Source organism: Ctenopharyngodon idella, chromosome 1 (assembly GCF_019924925.1).
Source record: "Ctenopharyngodon idella isolate HZGC_01 chromosome 1, HZGC01, whole genome shotgun sequence".
Lineage (NCBI taxonomy): Eukaryota > Metazoa > Chordata > Actinopteri > Cypriniformes > Xenocyprididae > Ctenopharyngodon > Ctenopharyngodon idella.
Genome location: NC_067220.1, coordinates 3,312,243 through 3,334,981, shown reverse-complemented (window position 1 = coordinate 3,334,981; position 22,739 = coordinate 3,312,243). Strand labels below are relative to the sequence as shown.

Below are 22,739 nucleotides of genomic sequence, written 5' to 3'. Positions count from 1 at the left end.
TCTGTTGGGTTATTTATGTTAATGTCTTCTAGTTGTTTAATTTTTTGTTCCAATTCTACTTGTTGATCCTTTTCTTTCCTTTTTTTGTAAACGGAGAATGAAATTATTTTTCCTCTTAGTACGGCTTTCCCTGTTTCCCACAGAAGAGATGGAGATGATTCTGGGGAGTCATTCATCTCTAGAAAGCATGCCCACTCTCTATTGAAATAACTGTCAAAATCATGGTCTTTCAGAAGAGATGTGTTAAATCGCCATCTGGTAGTGGGTTTATGTTGACTAGTTGTGTTCCATTTTAATGTTACCGGGGCATGATCACTAATGACTATTGGATGGATCTTCGATTCAGAAATATTTGATATGATAGAATTACTGGTGAGAAAGAAGTCAATGCGGGAATATGAGTGGTGTACTGGTGAGAAAAATGAGTATTCTTTACTGTTAGGATGCTGTAGACGCCAACTATCGCCAAGACCAAAATCACTCATGAACTGTTTTATGGTTTCTGCAGATTTCCAAATGCGTTTATTGCCTAAACTATTACATCTATCTATTGCTGGATCTAGAACTGTATTGAAATCACCTGCGATTATGACTGGACAATTAGAAAAATTTGAAATTGAGGAGAAAAAGGTCTGGAAAAAGGATGGGTCATCTGTGTTTGGGCCATATAAGTTGCCAATTGTGACTGGGCTATTATTAATGGAGATGTTTATGATAATGAAACGTCCTTCAGGGTCTGTAATGGTGGTATTATGAACAAAAGAGATTTTTTTATTTATTAGAATGCATACTCCTCTTTGTTTTGTGTTGTAATGAGCAGAGAATAAATGACTGTAATTTGATGATTTAATTTTGTTATAATCTGATTCTGATAAATGCGTTTCTTGCAGGAGACATATGCCGGCTTGTAGTTTATTTAAATGACTAAAAACTTTGACCTTCTTTGTCTGAGAACCAAATCCACGAACGTTCCAGGTTACAAAGGTGATAGATGACATGTTTTAGTGAAAAATAGACAAATGTACATGTGTGGGCCTGTTAGTACTGTATATGTATACATGTGAGTGTATGTACTCGAGTGGGTGTAGTAGTGTATATGTGTGTGTGCATAACAATGCAATGTTGTTGGCAGACTAACAAAAATACAGAAACACAACTGACAGAATACATACAGCAGAACAGCAACAACAAAACAGAAACCATTAAATATGGTGGAACATGGGAAGGGGGACACAAGACCTAGGTGCAAAAGTAGGAGCACATCTAATAGATTAACGAAAGAAAGAAAGAAAGTAAGAAGTGAGTGTGTGTAGTTCAGTTTATGATTATGGCAGTTATTGACTCAGGAATAGAAGTGAAGTGTTCAGAAAAGCCAGGGAGTAATGTCCTTATCGCGATATAGTTGTCCATCTATGTATAATTTGTCCACTGTAATGATTGCCTTTTTTCCTTCATTTATTTTTTGTTTTCGGATTGGAAAGAGTTGTTTCCGGCGTTCGAGAATGTCCTTTGGATATTGCTCATTGAGTCCATAGTTTGTGCCTTTGAGTTGTCTGCCTTGCCTCTGAACCGGTTCTTTGTGTTTATAGTGTTCGAATTTTGCGATGATCGCTCGTGGTCGGTTGTTGTTGTTTTTGGATCTGATACGATGAACACGGTGAAAGGTGATGCTCTGTACTGTTTCCGCTGGTAATTTGAGTTGTTTTATCATGAAGTCCTTGACTGATTTTTCGGGGTCGTCTGGAGTTTGTTCCGGGATGCCTGTAAAAACTAAATTGTCCCTCATGCTGCGCGATTGCAAGTCCAAAATGTTTTCTTTCATGGTTTTATTTTCGGCGACAACAGAAGTGAGTTGAATGGTAAGTGCTTGAACGGAGTCCTTTAAAAAGTTGTTTTCTTTAGTGAGAGTGTCTATCTGTTCTTGGCTGAATTCTAAACTGTGCCGCAATTCCTGGAATTCCTTGTGTATGACTTCTATAAGTGCAATCCTTGTATCAAGTCCGGTGAGTTTTTTTTCAATTGAGAGCAAAATGTCGCTTACCTCGGTGCAGCACGGCGGTTTGGGTGATGTGGATGGTGTTGTACTTGGGCTGAAAGGTGAATCGGGACGAGGTCTCTTGGAGTTTGGAGTGGGGTTACCTTTACTTTTTTTGTTGTGATCTGGTTTGTCCCTGTTCATGGTGCAGCAGAATGTGTTGTAGTGCGCGTCGATATATTCTTCGAGATGATCCAGGTTGTATAATATTATAATCCAGTTTTGAAACGGAGAAAAAAGACGAAATGAGAGAAGTGTGGAAAGGGGGGAAAATCGAGAGAAAAAAAACAAAACAAAACGAAATGTTGTAGGTATTTCAGTTGGAGTTGTTTTTACAATCTAGCAGACGGGAGCCGCCATCTTAGATCTCGCACCGGGTCTCGTGAGGTCCACGTTATATTTGCAAGCAGACTATTTAGTTTAATCAGTATTTCTTTTTCTTATATAATTAGCATCAAACAAACAATATAGTTCTTATTCACAGTGATGAAAGCTTATTAAACGAAAAGATTGAAAAATGATTGCACAACCACCAAATAGCTATGAAACAAAAGAAGAAGGAAGTAGAATGGCGCAAATTTACTATGTCTGTTTTTATAGTGACTTCATCGCTTTATTGAGAATGTCTTGTGTGTTAACTGTGAATATATTCTGGGTTGACTGAACTTACAGCCGGACATGTTTTTTGGAACCAGCAGACCTCGAAGCAATTAAGGTTTGGGTTAATCAACCGAGAGTTTGACGGTAAGATAATACCCCCCGGATGAGCAACTTTTTAAGCTTTTAAAGGGTTAGTTCACCCAAAAATGAAAGTTCGTAATGGGGCGTTCACACCAGACGCGACTTGCGCGAATAAATCGCGCTATTCGCGTGTAGTTGGACGCTTGAACATTTTGAGTTTACTCGCTTCATTCACGCGTGAAATTCACTTCACAACAGACGTGAATTCGCGTTATGAGAGGGGCTTCTGCCAGGCGGCTCCAGTCTCGTTTCTGCACACTTTCTGAATAAACACATCAACTCGTCAGCGGGAAAGTAGTTGTAAAATACGGCGAATAAGCTCAATTTGCCGGCTTTAGCTAGCTTGTAGTCTCAATATGTATGTATATATATATATATATATATATATATAGCTCAAATTGAGTAAAGAGCGTTTTTTACAACTTACCAGATTGTCCGACCTCCTCACTCACTTTCTTCCAAGCAAGATCCTTTTTATTCCTGTTTCTATAAAAGTATGAAGATGTATCGTACAGCTCCGGGTATCCACATACAGCAACGATGATTTTGTCCTCCATTGTTGTTTCGGATTTCTGCCTCCTCTCGCTACGTCGTAATCACGTCACTACTAGAGCAAGCTCCTGACTGGTTAACTAATTTTCGCCGAAGTTCAGATTTTTCAATTTGCCTGAAAGGCTCAATTCGCACGAATCGCGCCGCAGGATGTCTATTCGTGTCTTTGCATTGACTTAACATGTAAATCACTCGCGTTTAACGCTTCATTCGCTTCTTCGTTCATCTTCGGAACACAAATATCTTTTTGATGAAGTCACGGTTTCTGTCCCTCCATAGAAATCCAATGCAATTACCACTCCAAAACCCAGAAAGGTAGTAAAGACATCATTAAAGTACTCCATGTTACTAACTTGCTTTGACTCTATATGGAAGAACAGAAATTTCTCAGACTTCATTAAAAAAGTTTTAATTTGTGTTCTGAAGATGAACGAAGGTCTTACGGGTGTGGAACGACCCGACGGTGAGTAATTAATGACAGAATTTTCATTTTTGGGTGAACTAACCCTTGAACTTTTAAAACAACTGCCATAATATAGTGATGTATTTGAGTTTTATATGTTGCCTGGAAAAACAATTACGTAAATAAAGGTGATGTAGTTATGACTTCTACCAGCAGGGGCTTAATGAGATCGAAACGGATTTACTCATGTTTTCAATAATAAAAACAGGGACTAAATCGCTTTTGGGCCATTGTATGCTTGGTTGGGTTTGTTAATGTAACATTCAGTCACCCCTTATATGCAGAAATCTGGTTATTGATGGTTATGCATAAGCAACATTTCGAGAAGCAACAGTGTTGTTTTTCATAGATTGTATCTTTAATACCAGCATATTTTGTTTTACTGCACCAGTAGATTCTTTTTTAAGTTCAAAACAAGTGTTGCTTCTCAAGTAAATGTATCTTGTTTGAAGGATTTCTGAGTATTTTAAGTGGAAAAACAAGTTTAAAGACACAATGGGATTAAAGTGCAAGACATGTGAAGAGCAGCTGTCTCTACTGTGATGTCAGTGTACAATCACTGCTTTCAATGAGCCATTCTGGACCAGTTGCTCTTTTGCATGTGTTAATGTTGTGTCTCTCAGGTGGAGATGAGATGAATCCTCCCAGAGTTTATGAATAACCCTTATGAAACGTTTTGTAAGTCAAAATAATGCCAATGAACTGATTTTATAAATGCGATTTAATTTCGTAACATTTGTGTGACTCACCTCTTTCATTTGAAGCATTTATAGAAGTAAAGGGAACTTCCCGTCATTCTCCCTGATTGGCATCCCGCCACACCACAGATATGATCATGGTCAGTGCGTCTGTGGTTAATGTTTGGAAATGGATTATAAAATAGAATTTCTGTTTTAATTAATCACTTCTGTGTCTTATACAAAAGCACGACTGCATCTGAAAGAAAAAAAAAGCTTGTCGACATCTACCCGTTCACCAGCTGAACCTTGACCTCCTGGTCAACACAGAGATCATGTGAACACTTATTTAGGCAGGTTAGTTGACAAAGAGTACAGCATCTGTTTGCTTTTGTCCGTTTTATTTTGATTAAAAAACATTTCTTATCTTTTTACATGAAACACTCTCGGAGAGCGAGAAAGATCGAAAGAGACAGAGTGAGAAAAAGACCGAAAGAGGAGACAGTGTCATCAGATCATCTACATATTCTTTAAGACATTTTTCAACCATAAACTCATAAGTGAAAGAGAAACATGTCCAGAGACGTCGCGTCTCTCAGTTCGTATTTACAGGAAGTTTGCGAGCAGCCATCGTTCGGCCGCCCGCCATTGAACATCACATCCTTGATCAAGCACAGGAAGGGGGCGGAGCGTTGCGTCAACGTCCTCAAAACCCGGCAAAATGATTGGTCGGTGTCAACACCGAAGCAGATGATTGGTTGGCATCTGGGCAGGTGGCGCAACAGTTAGTTAGTGTTCTTTTATCTGCAATGCTGCTGAAAAAGAACAGTCTGGTTGACTCGCTCGACGTGCTGAACCCGTGACTCATAACCTTTGACCTCTATAACAGTGAGAGCGTGACGCCGACAGCAGACGCTCCCCAAGAGTGTAAATGTGTGATTTTTTTGGCATGTATAAGAGCTGCGGTCTCTTGTGTAAGTGTTATCACATTCTGATAAAGGTCTGACACTCATACACCACACCACCCTGAACGAAAGAGATCCCACTGAAAAACCAGCTTAATCCAGCCTAAGGTGGTCTTCAGATGGTCTTCCACTCAAAACCAGCAAAACCGACCAGCTCGGACAGGCCAGGAGACTGGATAACCACCTCAGGCTGGTTTAAACTAGTTTTCTCAGCAGGGAAGAGATGGAGGATGGACAAATGGAGGGAAAACTACCCGATAAGAAGACTTCTTCTTGGAAAGGACAGACGGATGTGCTTGAATGGCAGTGAGATGAGCAGGGTGGGTGTGCGGGTGACCAGGAAACAGAGACGTGGAGGAGGAAGCCAACATTGCCATCATCATCATCTGAACAGGGTTCTCCCAAGGCTTTCACCACACTGCTCTTTTTGGGAGATCTCAGGACAAGCGACAATCGTTTATCATTATACTGATGCAGGAATCTCAACAAAAACATGTCTGGCTCATATTTCACAACCGACAAAGACAGAAGTCTTTTTTATGAATTTGGAGTGACGTACTGAGATTCACCCTGATACTAATCGCGATGATGATGGTGATGTTGAAGTCATCCTCCCTCATTGTCCTCCTCCAGATCTGCGTGTCCTGGTCACCAGCGCCCTAGTCACAGACTCGTCACCAGTTGCATCTGTCCGTCGCCCTCCCCCTGCGAGGGCTGCAGTCCCAGCCGAGCCTCGTCGTTGGTCCTGCGAGGTGGAGGCTGGTAAAAGGCCGAGATGTGCGCTTGACGTCCCGCGCTGAAGTACAGCTCGTCCGGCGGGAGGGTGGGGTGCGGCTCCGCCCCCAGCGCCTCGGGACTGCTGTCGGGGTAGGACGAGTCGCGGTCCCGTGCGTACAGGGAGCCGGAGTCAGGTCCGGCCCCGCCCACGCTGTCGGTGATTTCCGCCGAGAAGCTCTCTGAGTCCTCCTCGCTCTGGTAGAACACAGACTGGGCATGCTCCAGGAGGCGGGGCTTATCCGGCAGGCGGGGTTTATCAGGTAGGCGAGGTTTATCCGGCAGGCGTGGCTTTTCCAGTGCTTTGTACAGCAGCTCCTCCTCATCCTGCGGAGGCGGCGGAGGTGGGCGGGGCAAGGGCCGCTGCGGAGGCTCTCTGTGACCCGTCGACGTGGCGTAATCTTGCCGTTGCATTGTCGAATTCGTTCCATTGCCATATCGATCGGTGGAAGGCCGCAGGTTGCTCTGCACTAGCTCGGATATGATCATCTTCTCCAATGCCGCCGCGTCGGAAAGGTTCCGTCTCAAACCGGTAGCAGGCTCCGCCCCTCTGGGTGTCAAAAGGGCAGGGCTGACTTCTCCAGACACGCCCCCTGATCCCACAGGAACGCCCCCCAGCAGATCCGAGCTCCCTCCGTGCAGCGAGTAGCTGTTGTTGTAGTTTCCGTTCAGTCGAACTCCCTCCAGCCCACATGACTCTCGGCTACGTGACAGTGTGCCCTCTACAGGACAGAGAGAAAAAATGCTTAATTACACTGCAGGAAAAATTTTTTTTCTGAATTAAATGTTTCAGTTTGAACAGTCGAATTGGATTTTAATTTGTTTTTTTTTTCAGGATGTGACACCATTTAGTGAATGTTGCATTGATATGTAACTGATACTGAATGAGTGAGTGGTTCAGGCGCTGCATATGCATGAATGCATAAATACAGAGATGCATCTGATGCTTGCGTTATCTCATGCACGTGATTTCAGCCTCATGATGGGAAAATTCACTCTTTCCAGAATAACGCCTACTCTGTCAAGTCTCTCGACGGTGTACTCACACTTAAAAGGAATAACTCGGTCAAAAACAAATGCTTTGTCATCATTTACTCACCTTCACGTCATTCCAAACCAGCCATTAGACATTATTAACTGAGGTGTGTTTCTCAGTCCCCCAGTTCTGCTGAACTTTATTTATAGTTCCCGTCTGTCTCTTTTAGACGCCTGTTACCACAGAGCTGGCATCTTAACATGAGAAACACTGGAAAATCTGATGTGTGTCTGATTGTGATGTAAAAGTCATGTATAAAAGAGGCACTAGTTTTTGTAAATGATTTCCATCATGCTTGATGTGAATAATTGAAATAATATTTTAGGGAGGTGAAGATGAAGGAGAAGCATGGAAATGACAAAGACACAGACAGACAGAGAGTGAGAACATGTGTCCCATACTTGAGTTTCTGAACGTGCCTGTAGATCGATTCACAAAGAGACAGAGCAGAGAGAGTAGGACAGGAAGAAAGGAGAAACAAGTGAATACAGATAAACACATTTAGAGAAAACACAAAATGTTTTTCATCACACACACTGACCAGTGGCGTTGAAAACTGCTGGTGAGGGGGGGTTGAATGTTTCAGCCAATAAGGTGTTGTAAGGGGAGGAGCCAGAGCGGGTCTGTAGCATTGGATTGGCTAGGAGGTGATGATTACCCATAGTGCCTGAGGAGAAACAGCATGGTCCTTAGGGAAGTGCAAGGATACATTTCAGTTGTGGGTCATTGTGGTGAAATGGTGATATGTGTGTGTGTGAAGTTCTGGAGAAACAAATTCGACAATTCTAAAAAAAAAAAAAAAAAAATCCCCATGACTTTTCCAAGTAAAAGAGACCAACAATGGATCTCAACAAAGGTTTTAGTCATATTTTAAATATACTTTTTTATTACTAGTATTTTTTATTTGTTATTACTAATAATTATTTAATATTTTTTGTTTTAAAATAAATGTTCAAATATTTTTTAAATGTAATAGTAACATTTTTATTCATATATGTCATATACTTTTATTTGTATTTGTTATCACTAATATTTATTTAATTTTTTATTTAAAAATAAATTGTCATATATATATATATATATATATATTTATATAAAATGTAAGCATAACTTTTTATTCATATTTTATATACTTTTTACTACTAATATTTTATTATTTGTTATTACTAATATTTATTTAATATTTTTAACTTTTTAAAATACATTTTAAAATAAAATGTATATTTATTAAATGTAAGGGTAAAATTTTTACTCCATTTTTTAGATACTTCTTTTATTACTAATATTTTATTGTTTGTTATTACTTTTAATTAATATTTCTTGTCAATTTTTTGATGTAAAGGTAAAGTTTTTATTTGTATTTTATGTACTTTTATTATTTTTTATTACTAACATTAATAATATTTTAATTTTTTTATTTTTTTAATAATGTTTTATATATTATAAATGTATTACATTTTTTCTTTATTAATATTTTATATATGTGTATATCTGTGTGTATATTTCACCTCGGGTGAGTGTGGGTGTGTTGTTGATCTCAGCTGCCATGAAGGACGATTCTGTCTGCCGTCGAACAGTGTCATTCCACATCCTCCTGATGCGACTCTGAACACACACACACACACACACACACACACACACAGGTGAGATTTAAGCCACAGGTGTGTAAACTCCTGATATTTCCACAAAGACACACACACATTTGCATTACCTGTCTTTGTGCTGGTGCGTGCCGTGATTGGCTGCCGCCGTAGTAGCGATTGTTGCCTCGATGGGCGGAGCTCTTGAGGGAACCGTGGGAACTGGTGGAGGAGGCGTGGCCACAGCAGGGTGATTGACGCAAGCATTTGCTATATTCTTTCTGCACCTATTAAACACGCAACACTGTGTGTGAAACCAGGTTAGAAGGCCAAAAACAGGTCACAAAACACCCAGAAGCACCCACACACCTTCTTCTGCAGGGCGCAGTGCAGGAGGAAGATGAACATGCCGTGCAGGGCGTTGAAGGAGGTGAAGAGGTACGCCATCACCACGCTGTTGTCGTTGATGAACAGGAGGCCAAAGATCCACGTCAGAGACACCAGTAACAGCAGCGTCACAGAACTGACCGTCCAGCACCTGCACACACACACACCGTTACAAACACTTTCATGATGTCGTCCACCCAGTGTTGGTATCAGTAACTAAAACTAAAAATAAAAACATGGTAACACTTCACAATACGGTTTCATTTATTAACAAACACATCACAATATTCCTCATTTAAATAATTCATATGCAGAATAAAGGGGCGGGGCCTGGTTGAGTTAGTTAGCAGTGTGTTGAAACTGGAGGTTATGGTAAAGGGCGGGACATTTCCCAAACACCAATCACAACACACTGCTCCAGCCGACCAATCAGAGCACATTGTGCTTTCCAGAAGGAGGGGCTTCATAGAGACAGGAACTAAACAGAGCGTTACCGACAGACTGGGAAGAGAGGAGCTGCAACAATGGAGAATATGAGGAAAATAATCAACATTCAAGCAGGAAAAAGTCCTCTTTAATTCTTGTGATCACAAGATCCTGGAGGGACTAAAAACACTGTCTACTGTCTACATAGGCAGCAACTCCACGTGCCATATAGTGCTCCTCACGTGAAGAGGACACGAGACTCGACAGCTGACTGTAATAGAGTTTGAATGACACAATATAAAATACACTGCACACACAAATGTGTGGTAAAACGGTCAGCCAAGCAGTGCATTCTGGAACTGCCTTCACAGCAAATGAGGTAATGCTAAGATTTTGGCTAAAAGAGAATCTCTAAGAGAGCAGAGAATAACAAACATGGGATAAAACTCATAGTGACGTGCTTTATTTTCACGTTTCCAATAAGCAGAGACATGTGAGTAACCCGTGCAGGACCCCTGAATTCTTACTTGATGTTGTCAAAGCGGCTGGAGTCTGGTTTCAGCACGGTGGAGTGACGCAGCATCCGATGGACGGTGATGACCAGCACCGCCAGGTTCAGCTAGACACAAGAGGTCAAAGGTCAGACCAGCTCTTAAGAAAGCAGGAATCCTTCAGAAGATACTCAATTCAGCAATATAATACAGTTATGTTGCATTTTTCATCTAAATTTGTAGTAAATATAATATAAAATATAACTATTCCAACCATATAAAAATAGTGCAGTTTTATAAGCTCTTTCCATTTGCATATACCACAATACTCATATACTGTGTAGTGAATATATATATTTAAGTTAACATGAGTAGTGCAGAAGTTCGGCATTATAAACACAGCCAATGCCTAACAAAAAGTGTAATGTATTTGTAAATGATGCATTGTATGAACCAGTGCATTTAAATGAGTCTCACCAGGATAACGAGGGAGGCGGGGCCGATAAACGTCCAGATGAAGTAGTTATCCACCCTCAACCAGCAGCTACACAACACACAAAAGATGTATTACACACACACACACACATCAATATCAGCACATGTCATGCTGCAGAGAGAAACACACTCACGCTTTGGGTCCTCCGTAGCTCCGGTAGTCGATGGCTGTGGAAATGGCCACCACCAGCGTGGGGAAGCCGTAGGCGGAGAGGTAGTAGTACTTACGCCGAGACGTCTCGCTTTCAAACACCTCTACCATCAGCACGTACAGCTGCACCGTCTCCATACAGAGCCAGCAGAACACGGACAGCAGGAAGAAGTGCAGCAGACCGGCCAGAACCGGACACACAACCTACACACAAACACACACCTGACTGATGAGGTTTGGTTTAGTCTGATACAGTCTTGTTTGGACTGATGTGGTCTGGTGTAGCCTGGCTCACTCTAATGTGACCTGGTGTGGTCTGGTTTAGTCTGACACAGTCCTGTTTGATATGATGCGGTCTGGTTTGGTTTGATACAGTCCTGTTTGATCTGATGTGGTCTGGATTAGTCTAATGTGGTCTGGTTTCACCTGATATTATTTGGTCTGATTTACTCTAATGTGGTCTAGTTTGCTCTGACGTGGTCTGGCTTTGTCTAATGTGGTCTGGTTTAGTCTGATGTGGTCTGATTTTGTCTAATGTAGTCTGGTTCAGTCTGATACAGTTTAGTCTGATGTGGTCTGATTTAGTATGATACGGTTTAGTCTAATGTGGTCTGATATAGTCTGAGATGGTCTGATTTTGTCTAATAAGGTCTGGTTTAGTCTGATACTGTTTAGTCTGATGTGGTCAGATTTTGTCTAAAGTGGTCTGGTTTAGTCTGATGTGGTCTGATATGGTCCGAGGTGGTCTGATTTTGTCTAATGTGGTCTGGTTAAGTCTGATACTGTTTAGTCTAATGTGGTCTGGTTTAGTCTGATATGGTCTAATGTGGTCTGGTTTAGTCTGATGTGGTCTGATTTTGTCTAATGTGGTCTGGTTTAGTCTGATACTGTTTAGTCTAATGTGGTCTGATGTGGTCAGATTTTGTCTGAAGTGATCTGGTTTAGTCTGATGTGGTCTGATTTTGTCTAATGTGGTCTGGTTTAGTCTGATACAGTTCAATCTGATGTGGTCTGGTTTAGTCTGATACAGTTCAATCCGATGTGGTCTGGTTTAGTATGATACGGTTTAGTCTAATGTGGTCTGATATAGTCTGAGGTGTTCTTATTTTGTCTAATAAGGTCTGGTTTAGTCTGATACTGTGTAGTCTAATGTGGTCTGATGTGGTCAGATTTTGTCTAAAGTGGTCTGGTTTAGTCTGATGTGGTCTGATTTTGTCTAATGTGGTCTGGTCTGGTTTAGTCTGATACTGTTTAGTGTAATATGGTCTGAGGTGGTCTGATTTTGTCTAATGTGGTTTGGTTTAGTCTGATACTGTTTAGTCTAATTTGGTCTGATGTGGTCAGATTTTGTCTAAAGTGGTCTGGTTTAGTCTGATGTGGTCTGATTTTGTCTAATGTGTTCTGGTCTGGTTTAGTCTGATACTGTTTAGTCTAATGTGGTGTGGTTTAGTCTGATATGGTCGTATGTGGTTAGATTTTGTCTAAAGTGGCCTGGTTTAGTCTGATGTGTTCTGGTTTAGTCTGATGTGGTCTGCTTTTGTCTAATGTGGTCTAGTTTAGTCTGATACTGTTTAGTCTAATGTGGACTGGTTTAGTCTGAAGTGGTCTTATATGGCCTGGTCCTTGTGAACTCACAGTGTAGTGTGTCTTATCCATGCCGATGAGGAAGAGGAGCTGTGAGATGAAGAGCGTGAGGCACAGGTTCTTGTGGATGGTGGTGCGGTCGCTCTGAAGGCCCCGCAGGCAGCAGAAGGTGGAGATACACAGAGCCAGACACACCAGAGAGATCACCATCCCCACCCACGTGATGACGAAGAGGATCAGACCCTGAACGCCGCCGGGATACTGACGCAGAGAGAACAACAGAGCGTGAATCACAGACACACCGGCGCGTGAGGGGTTAAACACGCATGTTTGAGACTCACGGCGGGCTGCTGGTGGTTCATGAGCACAGCGAAGTTGGTGAGATGTGAGCAGGCACAGGTGGTGTGCGTGTTGTTGCTGTGCGTACGTCTGCAGCCCTGCGACGACCACTGCCCCGTCATCGAGCGCTCCGAGTAATTCCAGAACGAACAGTTGGGATTGAAGTGGTTCTCCAGCTGTCAAAACCAAACACAGACGCTTGTGACCCCTATAGATGTGGGTATGAAAATGTTTTTATGTAATCATTAGGGAGTTAACACTTGCGATTCATTTTTTCAGTTTAACGCAGCATCCATTTTTCATCATCCTTTAGCTAGCGTTACATTGTATGATCACGCTATCATTCATTCAAGTGCAATTAAACCATTCAAGTGCGATAAGATTTAAAAGAAGAACTTAAATCTGTGCTAGCATGCTGTCTGTGAATCAGATACACACAACTCATGCGAAAAACACACGAAATGATGCCAAAATGCCCGCTATGTTGAGTATCCTTATAAGCACAGTCTTAAATGAATTAAATAAATGACTGTAAAGAGTTGTGAGAACATCGGATGTGTGTCAGATCCGTGTCATGTGCGTCAGATATTAAAGTGACGGCAGCCTAATAAACCTGCTGCAGTCTGTCATTAATGTTAATCAAACAACAAAAGACAAAGAGAAAATCACTCGCTGCTCTTGACTGAATAACTTTTGTAGCTTTAACCCTTTATGGTACGGCGTTGCCATGTGGCAACAATTAATTTATACTCATTTCCTTAAATTGATTTGACTTAAAAAATACAATTTTTTAAGTCAAATTGCATTCAAATGTCCCCTTTCCCACAGTCACCCTCACACTGAAGACACCTGTTGAAGTGCTCCAGAAGTTGCTCTATTAACCTGATTTCTAAACATCTCGTCTCAAAGGGGATTTTTTGGCAGCATCTTAGATCAGTAAATTAGATATTTTTATTCACATATCAACTTTGTCTAACATAGTTTTACTGTAAATTGAGAAAATATCAATGTTTACATATGGCACAGTGGAACTGACGTAATGTATTTCCCCATTGGGATTTTTTATAGATAGTAGCATCAACAATATAGTTGCAGTTATTTATTTATTTATTTGAAGTGTTTATTGTAGCGTAGTTGTATTTATGTATAAATAACAAAATTACTTCTTCTTTTCAGAAAATAAATACAGCAATATTTTACGGAAAAGGCAATAGGAAGAGTGCAGAGTTAGCTCTTCCATGTGATGAGAGTGAGGATGAGTTATCCAAATGATAGGGAATGATAGGGATTAAATGATAGGGAACTACTTATTCCAGTACATAAATCTATACATTTTTTAAAAGAAATGTGCAATTAAATAGAAAAGAAAATCATAATTTAATGGAAAAACTACTTTTTTGGCCATTTTATATTGTGGTACAGTGTTACTACAGTGTTAGTTTCCCTAAGTACCCCCCCAAAAATCTTTTTTGATTTGTGTGATTGAAGCAATTTCATGTAATAAAAACTTATTTGAAAAAATATTTAATGATTAGAACATAATGCATACCATAAGGATTAATCTATATTTAATTCATAAGTTATACAGTGACGACTGTAAAGTGTTCAATTTCTGTGTATTATCCTTCCTGTTGTTTCTGCATTCATTTGGAGTTTGAATGTGGAATTATTACAATAAAAAATATATTAAAAACTTTCATGTTAGGTGTGATTAATTACAGAAAAATGTGCGATTAATTAGTTAATTTTTTTTAATCGATTGATAGTAATTTGTTTTGGATAAATGTGTGAAAGTATCTGTGCAGCACTGAAGCTACATGAAGTCGTCCATCTTAACCACTCACAAATCTGCATCATTGATTCTGGTGTTTTCCTGTTTGTCACTGTGAAGCTGCTGTGAAACAATCTGTACAGTATAAACACTGAAGAAATAAAAGCCTGATGATCATGTTCTCCAGCATGATTTGAGATGATAAAAAGCATCTGACAGTCTGAACAAAGAGTCACATGCTCAGAGACACTCATTTAATTTGATGTAAAACTCAAAAAAAAAAGCAGATGTGTGTGTGTGTGTGTGTGTGTGTGTGTGGTTGCAGTGTGTGTTTGCACCTGCAGGTGTCGCAGTGTGAACTTGACGGGTTCGGTCAGAAACACGCGGCTGGACTCTTTATTCATGGAGGCAGAGATGATGTGGGAGTTGACGGCCAGACTGTGTCCTCCCGCCTTCGGCTCACCGTCCGTCTTCACCGTGGCGTTTTGAGTGGAGAGAAACGAGCCCAGATTCTTGTAGAGCGTGAAAACCACCTTCACCTGACCTGATGGACACACACACAGACAGACTCGTGTCATTACCGCACACGCTCAGATCCGCGTCAGCTCCACATGACACATTTAACTGTGATCAATACGACTGATCCCACACAGCTCTCAAAATAACCCTCGACATCACACACACATGAAGTCACCACGGCAGCCACGGGAGCCCGTGGCCATGGTGACTGTTGCCATGACGACTCTGAGAGAACCGGCCCGGATACGTGTTGCGTAGAGACAGTGATTGTGACGGAGACAGAGAGACTGACCGTTGCGGCTGTACTGCTTGATGGTGGACGAGGACACGTGGATGGTGCTGTCGCTGTCATACGAGTTAGGGAACGACAGATCCTTCAGCTCCATCTCAGTGTTGAGCACATACACCTCCAGATCTGAAAAACACACACACGCTTGCTCTTAAACCACAATTCAACATAAACTCGAACACATTCACTCACCCAGATAACAGAAATGTGTTCTAAGAACGTTTCGCTAACGTTCCAATTAAGTTATGAAAACGTTATTTCTGAATGTTCTCAGAATTTTTCAATGTTTTAAAAACATTCCATTTTGCAAACATTGTGGGAACGTTATTTGAATGTTTTCTGAACATTCTGAAACAGTAACATTTAAAAAAAACATCAGATGAACGTCCAACTAAAACATTTCAGAAAAACATTACGATGTATAATGAACGATGTATAAACAATGTTTTTATAATGTTACGAAAGACCAGATAACTGAAAGAAAATTCTATTAACGTTACTGGAAGAACGTTTGTTCATAATGTTGAGAGAACAAAAATTAAAATTTGCTAACATTTTGCAATAAAGTGAATATTATTGTTGACATTATTTATGCATGTTAATTTATAAATATACTATTTTTCATTGTTAATTCAGGTTCGTTCATAATACACTAACGAATGTTAATTTATACAACTTGAAAATGTATTAGTAACATTAACCAAGACTAATACATGCTGTAAAAATACTGTTCATTTACTTTTTAACATTTTTCAACATGTTAACATACACAATTCTATTGTAAAGTGTTACAAAATATTTATTTGATGCAGTTTTTTATGCAATTTACATAATTAGATTTGCTTCTGCATGATTTATAAAGAATTTATTTTGTAAATGTAAATATTTAATAATTTATTTATAAATCAAATCTGAATGAATTATGTCAGCATAAAGTTAGTTTTTGTATGATATAATTATCAATTGCCATTGTTACTTTATATACAGTATCATTCAAAAGTTTGGGGTCAGTTAGACTTTTTTTTAAAGAAATTAATACTTTTATTCAGCAAGGACGCACTAAATTGATCAAAAATGACACTAAAGTCATTTATAATGTCACAAAATATTTCTATTTCAAATAATCGCTGTTCTTTTGAACTTTCCCAAGAATCCTGAAAAATTAAAAGTACAAAGCGCAACAGTTTTCAACATTGATAATAATCATAAATGTTTCTTGTGCAGCAAATCATCATATTAGAATGATTTCTGAAGGATCATGTGACACTGAAGACTGGAGTAATGATGCTGATCATGTGATATAAATTACATTTTACTATATATTCACATAGAAAACAGCTGTTTTACACTGTGATGATATTTCACTGTTTTTACTATATTTTTGATCAAATAAACACAGCCTTGGTGAGCAGAAGAGACTCTGTCAACATTAAAGAGTCGTGCCGTACCGATGTTTGGAGCGCGGTCGCTGAAGTGACCCCCGTACAGGTTATTGGCCAATAGAAACGCCCCTTTCTCCATGACGTCGAGCAGCATGGTGGCGGTGTGCGACTGCTCTGTGACGTTCATGTCCTGCCACGACTCCAGTGCCTCCAAACGCAGCAGATTATCCACCGTCTGCACCACCGCCTGACACACACACACACACACACACACGTGAGGCGTCGTACACTGAGACACAAGTGTATGTGTGACTGTGTGCTGTATAATTACCTGAATAAACGCTCGGCAGGTCCGTTCTCTCTTCTGAAGCTGAAAGACACAAACAAAACTGTGTTATTCTGATAGTGTGTGTGTGTGTGTGTGTGCGTGTGTGCGTGTGCATGTGTGAGCACCTTATTGTAGTTGCGTGTGGCTGACTCCTTGTTTCCAGGTCGGAGCGCCTGCAGCTGTGAGTCCAGGATGTCCAACAGTTGCTCCATCAGACGCACAGAGGAAGTGACATCACCAGCATAGACTCGCCCCCGTGTGTGATTGACAAGTACAGCAGCGATATGTGCTGCGTTCTCCCCACTCTTAATCTACAGATACAAGAAAGAGACATCAAATATCTATCCATCTTTCTATCTATCAGCTGTCCGTCTGTCTGTCTATCTATCTATATCCAGTTTGTCTGTCAGGCCTTCAGTATCTGTTCATCCTTCTGATGACCCCTGACTTTTGACTGACCTTTTGAGCGACCTGGCTGACCCAGGGTGAGGTGCAGTTGCTGAGGTCAGGACCTCTGGGGTTCCACACCACGTCATCAGCCATACACTGATACGAGGCTATACCTGAAAGATGGACAGAGAGCTGTCACAGTGAGGAAGACAGAAAAAACCCCCACAAAAGGATGCAAAGGATTTGACGCCATGGGTACAGGAAACAGAAATGACATGACATGACACCTTGAAGCTGAGCCGTGTTAGTCAGATCTCCACTGATAGTTAAACCTTAGAAGAGCCTGTAAGACCTGAGAACTTCATGACTCATCACATATCAGTGGAAAGCACCGCACAAAAAAACTTTGACTCTTTGACCCATAAAATGTTAGGCGTCGCCATTTCTCGTCAAGGGTTCAATCAGGGTGCAGAAGTCAACAAAAGATGCACTTAATTGTTTCAACATCAAGATTAAAATGTATAAATTTGTCTGAGGGGAAAGTTTTTAAATCACCTTTTATCATTTTTTAACAACTTCATCATTTCAATGGTCCTGCTGTGTGTCAAAGTATAATTTTTCCATGTAGTCCCTCAATATGTGCTCATGAAAACTGCATGAATAATAATTATAATACAATTTGAAAACAGCATTTAGTTTTAAATGAAGATCATCACATCGCTCTGCAGGAGAGAGTGGCATTAAAGCTGACATTAGCATATGACCTTCAAGTCCCTTGATGTAATCCGTATGATCTACATCAAGTCAAAACACTGATGGAAATGACTGTTAGAATCCACCACTTGCCTTCAATAATGATGCGAGATACATTTTAAAATATACTAAAAACATACAGGCTTTGACTATGACAATGACAAGGATTGTGATAAACAGAAACCATCAAACGCTGAGAATTCTCACACACAACCCACAGAAGCAGGTACTGACCGAGGGATCCTTTGGGACACGGTCTCTCCACCGTTTCTCCTCGGTGAGTCGGAGGCCACTGGACCCCGCGGGTCACGCGGCCCTCGCACATGGGTGTGCGCGGCCCCTGCGGTCGGCGTGGAGGCCTGACGGTCACCGGGACCGTGGCTGTGATGGGCCGCCCTGCCGGAGCTCTGTTTATGGCTCCCACCGGGTGAAAGGTCACGGACGGGATGGACGTGGGGCTGAAGCCCATCGACACCGTGGTGGAAAGCGCATTCGGAGGAGTGGTGGAGAGAAGAGGGGTCGAGAGAGGATCTGAGAGAGAATAATACGGTCTCAGTGAGATTAAACAGAAAACAAACAGAGATGGGAATCATTCGGAATTCCGAACCATTAAGGAGCTCACCTGTGGTGGGCTGCGGCGGGCTGAACTCCAGCGGGTACCGCAGGACGATGTAGTTGTTCCAGACGTACAGCTGGTTGTCTCTGGGGTTGTAGCTGATGGACGAGATGTGCTGGTACGGGTTGGGGAACGGGATTCTCACCGGCTCCTCGCGGTTACGCCTCGTGTCGTAGGCGTACAGGATCAGGTCTCCGCCCACCTCGCTGTCATCGTCCTGGTACACGGAACGAACGGCGTACAAGATGCCACACGCCACGAACGCGTCCGACGCCATGCGCTTCTCGAAGCTCGTCTGCCACGTCCCCTCAAAACGCAGCGTGTACGGGTTCACCTGAGATACGAGCCAATCGGATTACGGCAAAGCAGCCAATTAGAACAGTGCAGCAAGACGTAAACAGGAAGTTCATTTGGAAACACTGAGTTTCGTTTTCTCTCTCTCACCTGGCTAACAACCAGACGTCCGCTGTTGGCTTCAGTGGCGTATATGACCCAGAGTCCATGTTCGTCCACTGCTAGGTCGATGTCAGATTTCCCTCCCCAGCGGTACGGCGATGTGTCGTGGTAGTTGGCGGTTGCAATAATGGCTTCCCCGCTCTTGATGCGAGTTCGCAGGTCGTATTTCACAATGTTACGTGTGCGTTCCTTATTGTAAAACACAGCACCGTCATACACAACAAAACCGGTGCCGTCCACTCGACTCGGCAACCTGTACAACACACAGATACATTATTAGGTTAGCGTTCAGTGTGTAGTCATGCTCACAAGACCTTTGAAAACAAATGTAATTGTGCAAACTCACTTATAGGTGGTGGTGACCTTGTTTTGGATGTAGTCATCCCAGGAAGCATATTCATACAGCATATCTGTGCGATAGGGCGTCCAGGGCATAACATACAGCCTATCGCCCGCTTGCAGAGGGTCCTTACACCACGCCCCCGACTGATGCTCCGCCTCCCGCACGGAACTGGGCTCCAACACTCGCATTAATGTTCCGGGACAAACGAAGACTGGAGATGGAGAAAGAGAGAGTGATAATAGAGATGAGCAGGAGTAGGGGATGAAGTGTATTAGACTAATAAAAGAATAGATCTTATGAACAGATCTATTCTACACACACACACACACGCACACACACACACACACACACACACACACACACATACACACACAACACAAACACACATCTTACGCTACCTATTGCTGTATCATGAGTGCCTGTGTGTGTGAGAAAGAGAGATTTAATTCTCAAAAGATGAAAATACAATGTCATTATAAGAGTGTGTGACAGCATAGATAGACAGACAGACAGATAGATAGATAGATAGATAGATAGATAGATAGATAGATAAATAGATAGACAGATAGAGCGATAGACAATTAGACAGATAGACAGATAGATAGATAGATAGATAGATAGATAGATAGATAGATAGATGGATAGATAGATAGACAGACAGACAGACAGATAAACAGATAGATAGATAGATAGATAGATAGATAGATAGATGGATAGATAGATAGATAGACAGATAGAGCGATAGACAATTAGACAGATAGACAGATAGATAGATAGATAGACAGACAGACAGACAGACAGACAGACAGATAAACAGATAGACAGATAGATAGATAGATAGATAGATAGATAGACAGACAGACAGATAGATAGATAGATAGATAGATAGATAGATAGATAGATAGATAGATTTGTTTGTTTGCTGTCATAAACTGCTTTGCTACATTTGACTTTTGGTTAGAGTATTTGAGGTAGAGTCATGAGAGAGGGGGCGGGGCTACAGGAACCTTTGGAGCCAATGAGATGCGGGTTAGTTCACACAGAGGACAGGGATTGGCTGGGACAGCTGTCACTCACGTCACATCCACTCACTCAGGTCAAGCACTTTCAGGAACACGGCATGTGCACACAGTTACTAAAAGAGAAGGAGTTGTTTTCTTTTTAAACGCTAAATAAACGACAACAGGTCCTGAGGGAAGCAAAGGGATGAACAAAGACACGTGTGTCGTTTGGATCTGAGGATAAATGAGCTTCAAACAGCAAGCAAATCAAAGGGGAGAGCAGAAAACAAGTGTGTGCGTGTGTGAAAGAGAGAGAAAGAAAGAGAAAGAAAAGAGAGAGGAAGTTCGTCCTGGTGTTTGTAAGGTGCGTGAACAAGAGAAGGAGGAAAATGAAGGAGCTGCATCAAACTAGAGCACATCACAAGGGCCAGGGAGAAAAGAGAGAGAGAGAGAGAGACAGAAAGAGAGAGAGAGGAAGACAAGATGAGGAGATGAGGAGAGAGAAACTGCGGCGTTAACATGATCTTTACCTTTTTGGTCCACTTCTATTCAAGCGTTGAAATAGAGAGGGGGAGAGAGGTATAAATGAAGAGAGAGAGAGAGAGAGAGAGAGAGAGAGAGAGAGACAGAAAGAGAGAAAGAGAGAGAGACAGGCAGAAGGTGTACAGAGGAGAGAAAAAAGAGAAATTTCAGTTCAACAGCAGAGTCTTCCGTTTCTTTTCAAGCTTAAAGGTCAAGTGAAATTTATTAGACATGAGGAGAAACATGAGGAAAAAAGACAAAAGAGAGGGGGACAAAAATATTGCAACAGAAAGAGAGAGAGAAGGAGAACGAGAGAGAGAGAGAGAGAGAGAGAGAGAGAGAGAGAGAGAGAGAGTGATGGTATGGTAGGGTAAGGGACAGGAACTAACTATGCCTCAATTAAACACCATCAATCACTGGTGCTCGTTTTAATAATCTGAAGCTTTATGAATATTCATTAAGTGTTCTTCTGTCTGCCCTCGATCACTCTGTCCACTCTCCATCCCTCCATCCCCCCACCCCCACAAAAAAACAAAGTAAACAAACAGACGGATTCGCTGCTGAAAATATGAGATTATTAGACACATTCACATTCATCTATGGACCTATTCACACCAGAGCCGGAAACTACCCAGCTGACAGGGAACATTGTGGCAAGGTTCTCTCAACGTTCTGAACAAACGTTCTTCCATTAAGGCTAATACAAAGTTTGTTCAGAGTTATCTGGTCTTTAATAAAGTTCTCAAAACGTTAGCACAAAAACATCATTTATATATCATTCATGAGACATTTTACTTTTGAAACGTAGTTTTTTTTAAATGTTAATACTTGTTTCAGAACGTTCAGAGAACATTTAAAAACTAACGTTCCCATAATGTTTGAAGAATGGAATCTTTTCTTAATGTTCACATAACGTTTTTAAAACATTCAGAAATAACATTAGCAAAACGTTCTTAGGGCATATTTTTGTTAGCTGGGTAGACACTAATCAACTGAAGTCATGTCATTTATTGCAGGAATGTGATTAACGAGTTGTATTTTGCATTATAAACTGGACACTTCTGGTCCTGGATTCTGATTGGTCGTGCTGTAATACAGTAACAGCCGTTGAAGGTAATATGATTGTTATTTTCGCTGCATGTCATTGTGTTTTCTAGATCATTCTAGGTGAGGAATTTACTTACAATGTTTTAATTTAACAAAATGTACTTTTATTATGTTGTAAGCATTTTTTTAAATGATATATTCTGAATACTTTTTGATAAAAGATATTTCAGAAATAATTAATATAGCATAATAGTATTTATTAATATTTTGAATTAGGATTTAGATTTATTTTCATATTTTCTGTTTTCATTTTAATTTTAGCTCAAGTTTTTGTAATTTTTTTGTGTGTTTTTGCCAGTTTTATTAGTTTAAAAAATGTTTATCTTATTATTTTTATCCCAATTTTAGTGGTTATTTTTATTGTTATGCAGTGTAGTTATATATTTTATTTTATTTTTTATCCCAATTTTAGTGTAGTTATTTACAGTGATTTTTAGTGATTTCATTTTAATTTTAGCTTAAGTTTTAGTAATTTTGTTGTGTATTTTTTTGTCAGATTTGTTATTTTCTGTTTGGTTTTTAAATGTCTTTTACCTTTTCATTATTTTTATTTCAGTTTAAATGTA

The 22,739-nt window shown here is 40.7% G+C and overlaps 1 protein-coding gene across 5 annotated transcripts in view; it reads right to left on the bottom strand.

The window, feature by feature from the left end:
* Nucleotides 1-4,848: 4,848 nt before the first annotated feature.
* The window catches only part of LOC127501060 (adhesion G protein-coupled receptor L1-like), a 49,266-nt gene continuing 31,375 nt past the window's right edge, over nt 4,849-22,739 (bottom strand). For 2 of the 5 annotated variants that reach the window (XM_051872844.1, XM_051873075.1), the window contains exons 5-27: nt 21,075-21,089; nt 19,942-19,962; nt 19,547-19,754; nt 19,189-19,453; nt 18,751-19,078; nt 18,363-18,659; nt 17,445-17,548; nt 17,111-17,296; nt 16,989-17,027; nt 16,724-16,904; nt 15,279-15,401; nt 14,806-15,011; nt 12,699-12,872; nt 12,409-12,618; nt 10,757-10,977; nt 10,605-10,671; nt 10,164-10,255; nt 9,193-9,361; nt 8,955-9,110; nt 8,752-8,848; nt 7,785-7,910; nt 7,645-7,662; nt 4,849-6,929 (exon numbers count right to left, since the gene is read on the bottom strand). In XM_051872844.1, coding sequence (XP_051728804.1) covers nt 6,097-6,929; nt 7,645-7,662; nt 7,785-7,910; nt 8,752-8,848; nt 8,955-9,110; nt 9,193-9,361; nt 10,164-10,255; nt 10,605-10,671; nt 10,757-10,977; nt 12,409-12,618; nt 12,699-12,872; nt 14,806-15,011; nt 15,279-15,401; nt 16,724-16,904; nt 16,989-17,027; nt 17,111-17,296; nt 17,445-17,548; nt 18,363-18,659; nt 18,751-19,078; nt 19,189-19,453; nt 19,547-19,754; nt 19,942-19,962; nt 21,075-21,089 — 4,136 coding nt within the window. In that variant the 3' untranslated portion in view covers nt 4,849-6,096. The remainder of the gene's footprint in view (nt 6,930-7,644; nt 7,663-7,784; nt 7,911-8,751; nt 8,849-8,954; nt 9,111-9,192; nt 9,362-10,163; nt 10,256-10,604; nt 10,672-10,756; nt 10,978-12,408; nt 12,619-12,698; nt 12,873-14,805; nt 15,012-15,278; nt 15,402-16,723; nt 16,905-16,988; nt 17,028-17,110; nt 17,297-17,444; nt 17,549-18,362; nt 18,660-18,750; nt 19,079-19,188; nt 19,454-19,546; nt 19,755-19,941; nt 19,963-21,074; nt 21,090-22,739) is intronic. The other 3 variants (XM_051872905.1, XM_051873149.1, XM_051872987.1) reach the window with 3 other exon arrangements.